This window comes from Salvelinus namaycush, chromosome 13, assembly GCF_016432855.1.
Source record: "Salvelinus namaycush isolate Seneca chromosome 13, SaNama_1.0, whole genome shotgun sequence".
Taxonomy (NCBI): Eukaryota; Metazoa; Chordata; class Actinopteri; order Salmoniformes; family Salmonidae; genus Salvelinus; species Salvelinus namaycush.
Genome location: NC_052319.1, coordinates 18,249,228 through 18,262,526, shown reverse-complemented (window position 1 = coordinate 18,262,526; position 13,299 = coordinate 18,249,228). Strand labels below are relative to the sequence as shown.

Here is a 13,299-nt window from a genome sequence, read left to right as displayed (position 1 = left end):
AGCCTCCGACATGGCAGCCGTGCTAAAACCTGGCTGAACTCTATATACATTATATGGCTCTTTGTGTACCTAACCCACCTAGTCACAGTGGGGGTGTGTGATAGTGTACCTAACCATCCTAGTCATTCAACCACAGAATTCACAGGAGGCCCAGGGGGAGTAGAGGCCAGTCATGGCCAGTTCACAGCACAATGTCTTTGTTTAGCGTCCTGTATGCCGGGCTGGTGTCACAACACAGGAGACACTGGCCTGGTCCAGAGGGGGACCCTGCAGGAAGGACAGACAGGCCTCTCCAACATAAACAGACACTATGCTGACATCAGCCACAGGGCTGGGGGGAGGGAGAGACGGGCAGGACTACTGCTCACTGACCACAGGGAGACGCAACGTAACACACTTTATCAAATACTAGTTTAAGCTCGAGTATCTTGGTCTGAAATGCTGGAGAGTTGGCTTTACAAAAACAGATTGGTGTATTCCACTAATTACATCAAGACAATAAGATATAACGTGCTACAATTGCGGTCCTTTTTCACAATGACTGTAAAGTCAGGGAAAGTTCAATATTCTCTTTATTCTTTAAAGTACAGTCTAGGGTCAGCCGCCTTTCAAGTGACAGTGTAGTGGGATGTTTTCCTGGTTTACAGATCAGGTTGTAGAGGGGGAGGTATTACATGACCTGGTTGCTATGCTTTGGTTTCAACCGCCTGAAACCTTATCCTCACTGAGCTAAGGCTACGTGACAGGGAATATGGTTGTTTTTATGTTTATTTTTGAGAGAGCAGAAGAGAGAATCTATGTGCGTGTGTGTCACTGGATATAGCAATGATGTGTGATTTCTCAGGAATAGTGAGCAGGTGGTTATGTCATCTTCTGGGTCAGTGACAAAAGAGATGAGCAAATGGCTTGGCACGGAATGTGGGTGCGTGCAAGTGTGCATGTACGCGTGTGCCTGTGTGTGTGGGAATGAAGAAGTGAAATGAGAGCGAAATAGGGAGGGAAAGTATATATGGTGAGTGTAGGCATGTTTGTGTGCATATGCATAGCTTAAATAGGGATTATGTACGTGTCAGAACTATTCCCTCCATTCCCAGTACAGGTGCAGTATCTGTACTAATGCTGGTGACATAGTTCTTGGTAAGATAACACAGCAGAACATATAAAAACCATTCCTGCTCTAAGATAAGACAGTAACATATGGAGAGACTCGGACAGACAGGCTATTAATCGTCCTCCACTCCTAGTGGCACTTACCCAATCTAGCCTAATAATAAACAGTTACTGGAACTCTGAAAGGCATCTCGAAGAACATAACAGCCAAAGGAACTGGAGTACAGGGTTGGTTGAGGTTGGGATGACGGGCAGAGGGACGACAGAGGGTGGGAGCGGGACAGGGTGAGGCCAGAGCTGGGTTTACAAGTTGAACATAGCCCCACTCATCAGGGCAACCCAACCCTAGTAGCCCAGGGGTTAGGTTACTCTCAGATGTCAGTGAACCACTACTGCATTAACAGAAGCATTAGGACAATTTGACCTAAGAGGGGTATATGGCTCTCAGTCAAAGACACTAGGGGTTAGGCTACTCTCAGATATCAGTGGACCAACACTGCAGTAGACTAGAGCCACGGGCATTTTGACCTAAGAGGGTTATACGGCTCCCAGTCAGACAGGACAAAAGCATTGTTATTGTTACTAGTACTGTGTTGATCACCCCCCAACCCCCATCCTGCTCCATCCCAGCCCTGCCGAACCCCCTCCATGCCCCCAGAGCTGTAAACACTTCATTTTTTACAGCCCGCGTTCAAAGTCTCTGTTTCCATTTAAGCCCATTAAATGACATTTGGGAAAGGGTGTGAACTGTAATTGTAAGCCACAGACCACAGGCTAACCGTTAAAAATCAGCTGTTTCAGCAGTCGGAGTAGACAGCATGGCACTGGAACTGTCAAGTCCAATTTAATGTGGCTCCCATAGACTTTTAGACAGCGGCTTTAGTGGGGACGTTAACAGTGGAATCTATGCACTGTCACCAACTTTCATCCTCATTAACAACTATAGTGGTGTTTGTTTGGGAGGGAGCTGGTGAGAGATCTTCCATTATAATGTTTGACAGTCATTCTCTGAGCACGAACATATTGTTTCAGTGTAGGCCTAGTCTCTTGTACTGGGCTATAACTAGGGGCCAGAGTTGTTCCTGGTTAGATCATGCAGTCATGTCAACAGGGCTACTCCTAACCACCACCTCTCTCATCTTCCTCACTACTGCAGTGTGTCCAGTGTCCACAAGGGGTCAGACTTACGAGTGGAGTCCAGTCTGATGCAGTTGCCTTGAGTGGATGAGGCTGACTGGTGATTGGGGTGAGAGTGTGGCAGCAGACTTACGGGGTAGAGTCGAGGCTGATGGAGTTGGCCTGGGTAGAGGATGCGGATTTGTGATTGGAGAAGACAGGGAGGCTGGGCGAGGCGTGAATCACATGGTCCACCAGGTGCCCAACCGACGACGGCCGCATCCTCGTCCCTTCCTGTACGAACGAGTTCCGGCTGCACGCATACACACAAATCGGTGGTTAGGAGGATTGTGTGTGTAATCAAAGCAAATGAATGTACGCTATCCACAGTTGGAAAACTATTTTATTTGGATTCTATGTTTTGTCCAGCTCTCTGAAACATTTGAATGTGTATAATTCCTTTCACTCATGCAATGAAATGTGTCAGTACCATTACCGAAGGTATTGGAACTGGAATTCCCTCACAATGTACAGCGCATTCGGGAAGTATTCAGTCCCCTCGACTTTATCCGCATTACGTGTTACGTTACAGCCTTATTCTAAAATGGATTAAATCCCCTCAATCTACACACAATACCCCATAATGACAAAGCAAAAACAGGTTTTTGCAAATGTATTCAAAATAAAAAAAATCATATTTACCCAAGTATTCAGACCCTTTACTTAATACTTTGTTGAAGCACCTTTGGCAGATCCTCTCAAGCTCTGTCAGGTTGGATGGGAAGCCACTCCTGCGTTGTCTTGGCTGTGTGCTTAGGGTCGTTGTCCTGTTGGAAGGTGAACCTTAACCCCAGTCTGAGGTCCTGAGCGCTCTGTAGCAGGTTTTCATCAAGGATCTTTCTGTACTTTGCTCTGTTCATCTTTCCCTTGGTCCTGACTAGTCTCCCTGCCACTGAAAAACATCCCCACAGCATGTTGCTGCAACCACGTTTCACCTTAGGGATGGGTGCCAGGTTTCTTCCAGACGTGACGCTGAGCATTCAGGCCAAAGAGTTCAATCTTGGTTTCATCAGACCAGATAATCTTGTTTCTCATGGTCTGAGAATCGTTAGGTGCCTTTTGGCAAACTCCAAGTGGGCTGTCATGTGCCTTTAACTGAGGAGTGGCTTCTGTCTGGCCACACTACCATAAAAGCCTGATTGGTGGAGTGCTGCAGAGACAGTTGTCCTTCTGGAAGGTTCCCCATCTCCACAGAGGAACTCTGGACCTCTGTCAGAGTGACCATTGGGTTCTTGGTCAACTCCCTGACAAAGGCCCTTCTCCCCTGATTGCTCAGATTGGCCAGGAGGCCAACTCTAGGAAGAGTCTAGGTGGTTCCAAACTTCCATTTAAAAATTATGGAGGCCACTGTGTTCTCGGGGAGTCAATGCTGCAGAAACTTTTTTGTACCCTTTATCAGATCTGTGCCTCAACACAATCCTGTCTCGGAGCTCTAAATCAAATCGTATTGGTCACATACACATGTTATTTCGGGTGTAGCGAAATGCTCCAACAGTGCAGTAGTATATCAATTCAGAACAAGACACACACAAATCTAAAAGTAAAAGAATGGAATTAAGAAATATATCAAATATTGCCATTGACTAAAATACAGCAGAATCGAATACAGTATATACATATGAGGTGAGTAAAGCAGTATGTAAACATATTAATATTATTTAATTGTTCCCTTATTAAAGTGGCCAGTGATTCCAACTATGTACAGTTGAAGTCGGAAGTTTACATACACTTAGGTTGGAGCCATTAAAACTTGTTTTCAACCACTCCACAAACGTATTGTTCAAACTATAGCTTTGGCAAGTCGGTTAGGACATCTACTTTGTGCATGACAAGTGATTTTTCAAACAATTGTTTACAGAGAGATTATTTCACTGTATCACAATTCCAGTGGGTCAGAAGTTTACATGCACCAAGTTGACTGTGCCTTTAAACAGCTTGGAAAATTCCAGAAAATGATGTCATGGCTTTAAAAGTTTCTGATAGGCTAATTTACATAATTTGAGTCAATTGGAGGTGTACCTGTATTTCAAGGCCTACCTTCAAACTCAGTGCCTCTTTGCTTGACATCATGGGAAAATCAAAAGAAATCAGCCAAGACCAGAAAAGAAAGTCTGGTTCATCCTTGGGAGCAATTTCCAAATGCCTGAAGGTACCACGTTCATCTGTACAAACAATAGTACGCAAGTATAAACACCATGGGACCACGCAGCTGTCAAACCGCTCAGGAAGGAGACGCGTTCTGTCTCCTAGAGAAGAACGTACTTTGGTGCGAAAAGTGCAAATCAATCCCAGAACAACAGCAAAGGACCTTGTGAAGATGCTGGAGGAAACAGGTACAAAAGTATCTATATCCACAGTAAAACAAGTCCTAAATTGACATAACCTGAAAGGCCGCTCCACTGTAGCCAGACTACGGTTTGCAATTGCACATGGGGACAAAGATCGTACGTTTTGGGGAAATGTCCTCTGGTCTGATGAAACAAAAATAGAACTGTTTGGCCATAATGACCATGGTTATGTTTGGATGAAAAAGGAAGAGGCTTGCAAGCCGAAGAACACCATCTCAACCGTGAAGCACGGGGGTGGCAGCATCATGTTGTGGAGGTGCTTTGCTGCAGGAGTGACTGGTGCACTTCACAAAATAGATGGCATCATGAGGTAGGAAAATTATGTGGATATTGAAGCGACATCTCAAGACATCAGTCAGGAAGTTCAAGCTTGGTCGCAAATGGGTCTTCCAAATGGACAATGACCTCAAGCATACTTCCAAAGTTGTGGCAAAATGGCTTAAGGACAAAAAAGTTAAGGTATTGGAGTGGCCAATACCTTAAAAAGGGCAGCAACCTAAAAGGTGCAGTGTTGTGTAACCAGGTGAAAGACGGCTAGTGATGGCTATTTAAACGTCTGATGGCCTTGATAGCTGTTTTTCAGTCTCTCGTTCCCTGCTTTGTACTGACCTCGCCTTCTGGATGATAGTGGCGTGAACAGGCCGTGGCTCGGGTGGTTGATGTACTTGACGATCTTTTTGGCCTTCCTGTGACATTGGTTGCTGTAGGTGTCCTGGAGGGTAGGTAGATTGCCTCCGGTGATGCGTTGGGCAGACCGCACCAACCTTGCGGACTGTGCAGTTTTGGTACCAGTGGTGATATAGCCCAACAGAATGCTCTCAATTGGGCATCTGTAAAAGTTTGTGAGGGTTTTAGGTGACAAGCCAAATTTCTTCAGCCTCCTGAGGTTGAAGAGGCGCTGTTGCCCCTTCACCACACTGTCTGTGTGGGTGGACCATTTCAGATCGGCGTACACATCACTGACGAAGAACTTTAAGCTTTCCACCTTCTCCACTGCGGTCCCATCGTTGTGGATAGGAGTGTGCTCCTTCTGCTGTTTCCTGAAGTCCACAATCAGCTACTTTGCTTTGTTGATGTTGGTTGAGAGGTTATTTTCCTGGCACCACTCTCCCTGGGCACTCACCTCCTCTCTGTAGGCTGTCTCGTCATTGTTGGTAATCAGGCCTACTACTGTTGTGTCGTCTGTAAACTTCATGACTGAGTTGGAGCTGTGAGTGGCCACACAGTCATGTGTAAACAAGGAGTACAGGAGGGGGCTGAGCACGCACCATTGTTGAGCCCCTGTGTTGAGGATCAGCGAAGCGGAGGTGTTGTTTCCTACCTTCACCACCTGTGCAGTCCAGGACACAGTTGCACAGGGCGGGGTTCAGATCCAGGGCCCCGAGCTTAACGATGAGCTTGGAGGGTACTATGGTGTTGAATGCTGAGCTATAGTCAATGAACAGCATTCCTACATAGGCATTCCTCTTGTCCATATGGGATAGGGCAGTGTGCAGGCGATTGCATCGTCTGTGAATCTATTGGGGTGTCAGGTAAGGTAGAGGTGGATATGATCCTTAACTAGCCCCTCAAAGCACTTCATGATGACAGAAGTGAGTGCTACGGGGTGATGGAACTAAATTACTGTTACCTTTGCTTTCATGGGAACAATAGTGGAAATATTGAAGCAAGTGGGGACAGCAGACTGGGATAGGGAGAGATTGAATATGTCCATCAACACTCCAGCCAGCTGATCTGTGCATGCTCTGAGGAAGCGGCTATGGATACCGTCTGGGCCGGCAGCCTTGCGAGGGTTAACACGCTTAAATGTCTTACTCATGTCGGCCATGGAGAATGAGCCCCCACGTCGGTGGCACTGTGTTATCCTCAAAGCGGGTGAAGCAAGACGGAAAACCAGCCACGTCGCGGACATCCTTTGTAGTCCGTAATTGTCTGTAGACCCTGCCACATACGTCTCGTGTCGGAGCTGTTGAATTGCGACTCCACTTTGTCTCTGTACTGATGTTTTGCCTGTGATTGATATACGGAGGAAATAACTACACTGTTTGTATTCGGCCATATTCCCAGTCACCTTGCCAATGATGAATGCAGTGGTTCTTGCGCGAATGCTGCCATCTATCCACAGTTTATGGTTTGGGTAGGTTTTAAAAAGTCACATTGGGTACAAAATCTCCTATACACTTCCTGTTGAACCGTAACCGTGTATTCGTCGATGTGTTGGTAGAACGCTGGTAGGCTTTTCCTCAAATTTGCTTTGTTAAAAATCCCCAGCTACAATAAATGCTGCCTCAGGATATGTTGTTACCAGTTTGAATAAAGTCCAGTGTAGTTCTTTGAGGGCCGTCGTGGTATCGGCTTGAGGGGGAATATACACGGCTGTGACTATAACCGAAGAGAATTCTCTTGGGAGGAAATAAGGTAGGCATTTGATTGAGGTATTCTAGGTCGAATGAACAAAAGGACTTGAGTTTCTGTATGTTACCATAATCACACCATGAGTAGTTAATCATGAAACATACACGCCTGCCTTTCTTCTTCCCGGAGAGTTCTTTATTCCTGTCTACACGATGTACTGAGAATGTTACAATCCCTGATGTCTTTCTGGAAGGAAATCCTCACCCTGAGCTCATCTACTTTATTATCCAGAGACTGTACATTAGCGAGTAATAAACTCGGAAGCGTTGGATAGTATGCACGCCTCCTGAGTCGGACTAGAAGTCCACTCCGAATACCTCTTCTCCACCGGCGGTGTTTTGGAGCAGCCTCTGGAATAAGTTCAATTGCTCTCGGGGGTACGAACAAAGGATTCAATTCGGGAAAGACGTATTCCTGGATGAGGTGTCGACGAGTAGGTAAACCACCACTTCCCTCCATATTATTCGCCAAAGTGCAATCATGGGCAAACCAACTGGATGATCTACGATTAAGACTATCCTACCAATGGGACATTAAAAACTGTAATATCTTATGTTTCACAGAGACGTGGCTGAACGATGACACGGATAATACAGAGTTGGCTGGATTCTCCATGTATCAGCAGGACAGAGCAGCTACGTCTGGTAAGACGAGGGGTGGGGGTGTGTATTGGTCAATAACTGCTGGTGCGCAATGTCTAAAATTAAAGAAATCTCAAGGTATTGCTCACCTGAGGTAGAATACCTCATGATAAGCTGTACACCACACTATCTACCAAGAGAGTTCTCATCCATATTATTCGTAGCCATCTATTTATCACCACAAATCGATGCTGGCACTAATACCGCACGCAGAGCTGTATAAGCCTATAAGCAAGCAAGAAAATTCATCCAGAAGCGGCGCTCCTAGTGGCAGGGGACTTTAATGCAGGCAAATTTAAATCAGTTTTACCTAATTTCTACCAGCATGTCACATTTGCAAAGAGGGAAAAACAACTCTAGACCACCTTTACTCAAAACACAGAGACGCATACAAAGCTCTCCCTCGCCCTCCATTTGGCAAATCTGACCATAATTCTATCCTCCTGATTCCTGCTTACAAGCTTACAAAACTAAAGCAGGAAGTACCAGTGACTCACTCAATAAGGATGTGGTCAGATAACACTGATGCTATACTACTAGGACTGTTTTGCTTGCACAAACTGGAATATGATCCGGGATTCATCCAATGGCACTGAGGAGTATACCACCTCAGTCACCGGCTTCATCAATAAGTGCATCGATAACGTCCCCACAGTGACCGTACATACATTTCCCAACCAGAAGCCATGTATTACAGGCAACATCCGCACCGAGCTAAAGGCTAGCGCTGCTTTCAAGGAGCGGGACCCTAATCCAGAAGCTCATAAGAAATCATGCTATGCCCTCAGGCAAAGTGTCAATACAGGACTAAGATTGAATCCTACTACACCAGCTCTGATGTTCATCGGATGTGGCAGGGCTTGAAAAATATCACAGACTACAAAGGGAAACGCAGCCACGAGCTGCCCAGTGACGTGAGCCTAACAGATGAGCTAAATGCCTTTTATGCTCACTTCGAGGCAAGCAACACTGAAGCATGCATGAGAGCACCAGCTGTTCCGGACGACTGTGATCACGCTCTCTGTAGCTGATGTGAGCAAGACCTTTACACAGGTCAACATTCACAAAGCACCATCAACACCACTGAGCTGCTGGTCTACAGACAATTCCTTTGAACTCAAGGCTTGGTTTTTGCTCTGACATGCACTGTCAAGTGTGGGACCTTATATAGACAGGTGTGTGCCTTTCCAAATCAATCAAATGAATTGACCACAGGTGGACTTGATTGAAGTTGGAGAAACATCAAGGATGATCAATGGAAACAGGATGCACCGGAGCTCAATTTCAAGTCTTATAGCAAAGGGTCTGACTACTTATTTACATAAGGTATTAGTGTAATAAATTTGCAAAAATTTCTAAAAACCTGTTTTTGCTTTGTCATTATGGGGTAGTGTGTGTAGATTGATGAGGAAAACAATTAATTTAATCAATTTTAGAATAAGGCTGTAACAACAAATTTAGGTAAAAGGGAAGGGGTCTGAATACTTTCCAAATGCACTGTCTGTCTCGCCCTCTCGAAGGTCATGATATGTGGGCATTATATTAGGACATGGTATAAGGAGTAGTGTGAGGAACTTACTGGTTAGGGGTTCCGGGTGGGGAGCGTGTGGGCAGGCTCTGGGTCTCCAGCCTCTCGTCTGATAAGCTGTTCCGGCTCACAGCCTCCCAGTCTGTCCCGCCCATGAACTTCCTGGCCAGGGGCTTACTGGGAGACCTACTCAGAAAGGAAACACAATCAATCACATGACCAAGCCAAGGAGAAAGTGATACTACTGACCAATGGGATGGAGGACTGTGATAAAGGAGATGGGGGGAAAAAGGCACCCTATTCCCTATATAGTGCACTACCTTCAACCAGGGCCTACATAGAGTGCACTAAATAGGGAATAGGATGCCATCTTAGACACAGCCAGAGTTATGAAACAATCCAGTCTTAAGCCCAGATGTTGATGCTGACTGAGGCCCCAACTCAGAGATAAAGATATAAGCTGTGAGACAAGGATGTTAAGTTTGGCCCATCAACACCACTAATTCATCCTACATCACCTCTGGGTAGAGGGGCAATAATAAGGCAGTAAATGAATGCTAATTAGCTGGTGCTCGTTCACCATCACTTCCTATATTGACTTTGGGCATTACAGATTTAAGGCCGTCTTACTCTTATAGCATACTCTTAGAGGACCTTATAGCAGTAACGCGGCCTAACAGATACATTCAGAATGCATCTGTTCATATACATGTACAGACCGTACAGTGCTGTGGTGCATTACGTACCTGGCGAACACCCGGTCCTTGATCCCCTTCTCTTTGCCATACTGCACCGACTGCACCTCTGTCCTCCCGCTGCAGAGACAACGTTCAAACAACATCCAACCATCATTTAATACCATTCAGCCACATATTACAAACTGCTGTGCTGCACCTTACTTCCCAACATGCGCTTCAATAATGCATAAAAAAACTCCTCTCCACTACGTGTTTGTTTCAACCATGTCTCAGACTTTTCTCCAAAACCCCGATTTGTCACAGCACAATCTAGAACGATGAAACTCAGAAGTTTTAGCCCCCTCATCACCTCCACTCACAGCACAGCTCAGAGCAAATACTCAAGTATTTAAATTTCAACAGTGAACAGTTTACATTTGTTTGTACTATTTTCTAAACTACATCTGAGAAATGAGTCCAAATGAATAATAGAAGAACTCCCTTTTCGCCAAAAAAACTAAAAAGCATTTTGAAAAACAAGCTCAGTTCTGGGACATGGTTAATAATTCAACTACTTTTCTCCAAGATGAGAGCACGATAGCCAACAGCTAATGTAACTCCCCAAACACTGATAATTGATGGAACTTGTCATAGTGACCTAGCAAACATTGTACCTGTGTTGACATTTCAATGACAGTGTTTTGCGGCTGGCGAGGGTGTGTGTGCGTGTGCGTGTGTGTGTGTGTGCGTGCATGCTCATGGGTGGCAATGGGGATTTTCGCCTACCAGTAACGGAACTTGGAGCCCAGGGTAAAGTAGTGGGCAAAGAAGTTCTTCTGGGGGGGAACGGGCCGGTCCAGACGGAAGAAGGTGTGGTGTTCTACACAGGTCTTCCATAAGTTCTTACAGGCTCTGTAGTTTACCATGTTAAACCCCAGCAACGTCTCCCTGGTCTCATTCTGTAAAGGGAGGGAGGGAAGGGAAAGAGAATGACAGTGAGTGACAACAATAATGACAAATGAGATACAGTCCGAGCTGCTGGTATGTAACCGCCTTCCCACAGATCATTAAATTTTTTCGGTCCATAGGGTTTACTGTGTACTATGATTCTCCTTGTTCGTTGTGACCTAGGGTTGGAGTCTGTATGTGTGTGTGTGTGTGTTTAGCATGCCTGAGACTCAAGTAGCAGCAGTGAGGAGGTGTTGAGTCAAGCTCTTGGTCACAGAAGGGGGGAGACAGGCAGCAGGGGGTTAATCCTTGTCTGCAGCCACAACATCCCCATACCCCTCCCTCAGCCCCCAGAGGGTCTCCTGATGGCACTAGCCATGAAGACATGGTGGTCCCACTTGGGTAATAATGTTCACAGGGACAGCTAATGTTCTGGTACAAGTTCAGCTCATATAGCCTGTGTTAGCCTACAAACAGAAAAAGACTGCAAAAACAACCACCACCTAGAAGTTTAGGTTCAGTGTATTTTTTTTTTTTTACACAGCGAGTTTTCTGACCGTCCACACTTGCATCTTGAAACAACTTCAAGGAAGAGCAGGTTCTCTGAACAACCCCATCATCATGTACATTAGACTAGAGGTCACCTAGCCTAGCCGTGAGGTCAGATAAAGTAGGGCTACTCTCTTGCTCACTGGAGACAACTCACTAGTCCAGGAGAAGAAAAAAAAATAAAGAGGCAAATTAATTTCCTGGTTTGTTGTTGCTTTTTAAAGTGTGTGCTGTGACCCGTGCTCACATGACCGGCCGTGAACAGCCTTACCCATCTGTCCATGGGTGCATCCCAAATGGCACCCTACATACTGCACTATTTTGGGCAGAACCCTGGCCAAAAGTAGTGCACTAAATATGGAATTGGGTGCCATTTGGGATGCACCCATTAATTATACAGCCTGAGTGACACCATGGAGGCTGGCTGACGGCCGCAGTGCTTTTAGTACAACTGCTCTAGAAATACACCTCATCCATTATTGAACCAGGGAAGGGGGGAGTGGATGGGGATCTTTTCCTGGGATTCCATCATGGGGCTTAACAAAACAGAGGAGAGGAGGGAGAAGGAGAGGGAGCCAAGCAGCTTTCGAATCAGTTTCAGATCACGCTCACCGCCTCCCGCTGCCACAAATCTATTCTTCATAATTAATAAGCATTTAACAAGCTCTTCCTGTCTCGCTGTCCCAGATTCCAGAGACCGTCAGCGGCGGAGCAGGCCGGTGATTATGCCAGCATGCCAGTTAGTCAAATAAACAAATATGGACGCTGGGTTTGGGTAAGGGGGCAGTGTGTTGTTGTTAATGTCTAAGCTAAGTTGTTTCAGATTGATATGGATGCCTGTGGTATGGTGTGGGGAGGGGAGGGACTGGATCAGTGGTAGATGGTCATTAAGTCCATTAGCAGTATTAGCTAGTCCAGTCTAACTCACCCAGTTTCCACCATGAGGATGAGCCAGAGAACTGGGTCTGGTCTGGTGACACGTATGACAGGGAAACATGGTCACACATGCTTATAGGAACCTAGGGGCTGCGTTCACTACAAAGTGTGGTCCACTGGGTAAAAGACTCCTCTGACTCCACACACATTGCTGCTAGTAGATCCCATCTCACATTTTACTGTCAAAAGAAGGACAGTGGAAACAACGGCTTGAATACTTACCACTTCTCTCCTGAGCTGAACGAAGAACTGTTTGCACTTGAACGATATTTTCACAATCTTCAACCTGAGAGGGGAGAGAAACCCACAGAAATGCATCAATGTGTGTCACTGCTGAGGGTCCTCTTCTTTCATGGCTCAAATCAGAGCCACTGCAGAGAGAAGCTGACTTTAAAATGTCTCCCTATCAAGACTAATCCCCTCCCTCCCTCCCTCCCTCCTCCCATCCCATCCTCACTCTCCCTCCCTTCAGCCCTTTTCCCACATGACTCACAGCTCAACTAAATATATTTTACATTCTTACACACACACACACACACAAATTCTCTTTCTCTCTCTCCAAGGCAGTGAGTCATGCCCCATCCAAGCAAAGCTAATTTGTCAGCCCGTTGTAGACAGAAATAGGAGCGAGGCTAGAATCCACACGACTCACTCTCTCAGATACATCTCTGTTCCGAGTGACTGGACTGCTATGCTTTCTGATCTGCTCTCTGAGAGGAGTAATGCTATGCATCACCTTTTACTAGTAGGGGCAGGCGAGCCAAACAGAGAGGGAGTGGCCGATAGGAGAAAGCCTTTTTGCGTGACAGTTGCTGACAGCTGTTGTGAAACGCGCCACTGTTAGCAGCCCTAAATTTAGCCGGGCTGGAAAGCATCTGAGCCCATATATTTTCAAATGAGCTATCTGTGCTACATCAAGCAGCTGGCTTTTAAGAATGGGGATGTGTGTGCTGTGAGGAGCTTGTAGGGGG

General features: G+C 46.0%; 1 protein-coding gene across 1 annotated transcript in view; it reads right to left on the bottom strand.

Moving 5' to 3' along the window:
* Positions 1–13,299, bottom strand: part of LOC120058310 (tyrosine-protein phosphatase non-receptor type 4-like) — a 121,793-nt gene that overhangs the window by 35,006 nt on the left and 73,488 nt on the right. Inside the window, exons 11-15 of the mRNA XM_039006877.1 lie at positions 12,551–12,614; positions 10,682–10,854; positions 9,965–10,033; positions 9,270–9,404; positions 2,381–2,539 (exon numbers count right to left, since the gene is read on the bottom strand). Coding sequence (XP_038862805.1) covers positions 2,381–2,539; positions 9,270–9,404; positions 9,965–10,033; positions 10,682–10,854; positions 12,551–12,614 — 600 coding nt within the window. The remainder of the gene's footprint in view (positions 1–2,380; positions 2,540–9,269; positions 9,405–9,964; positions 10,034–10,681; positions 10,855–12,550; positions 12,615–13,299) is intronic.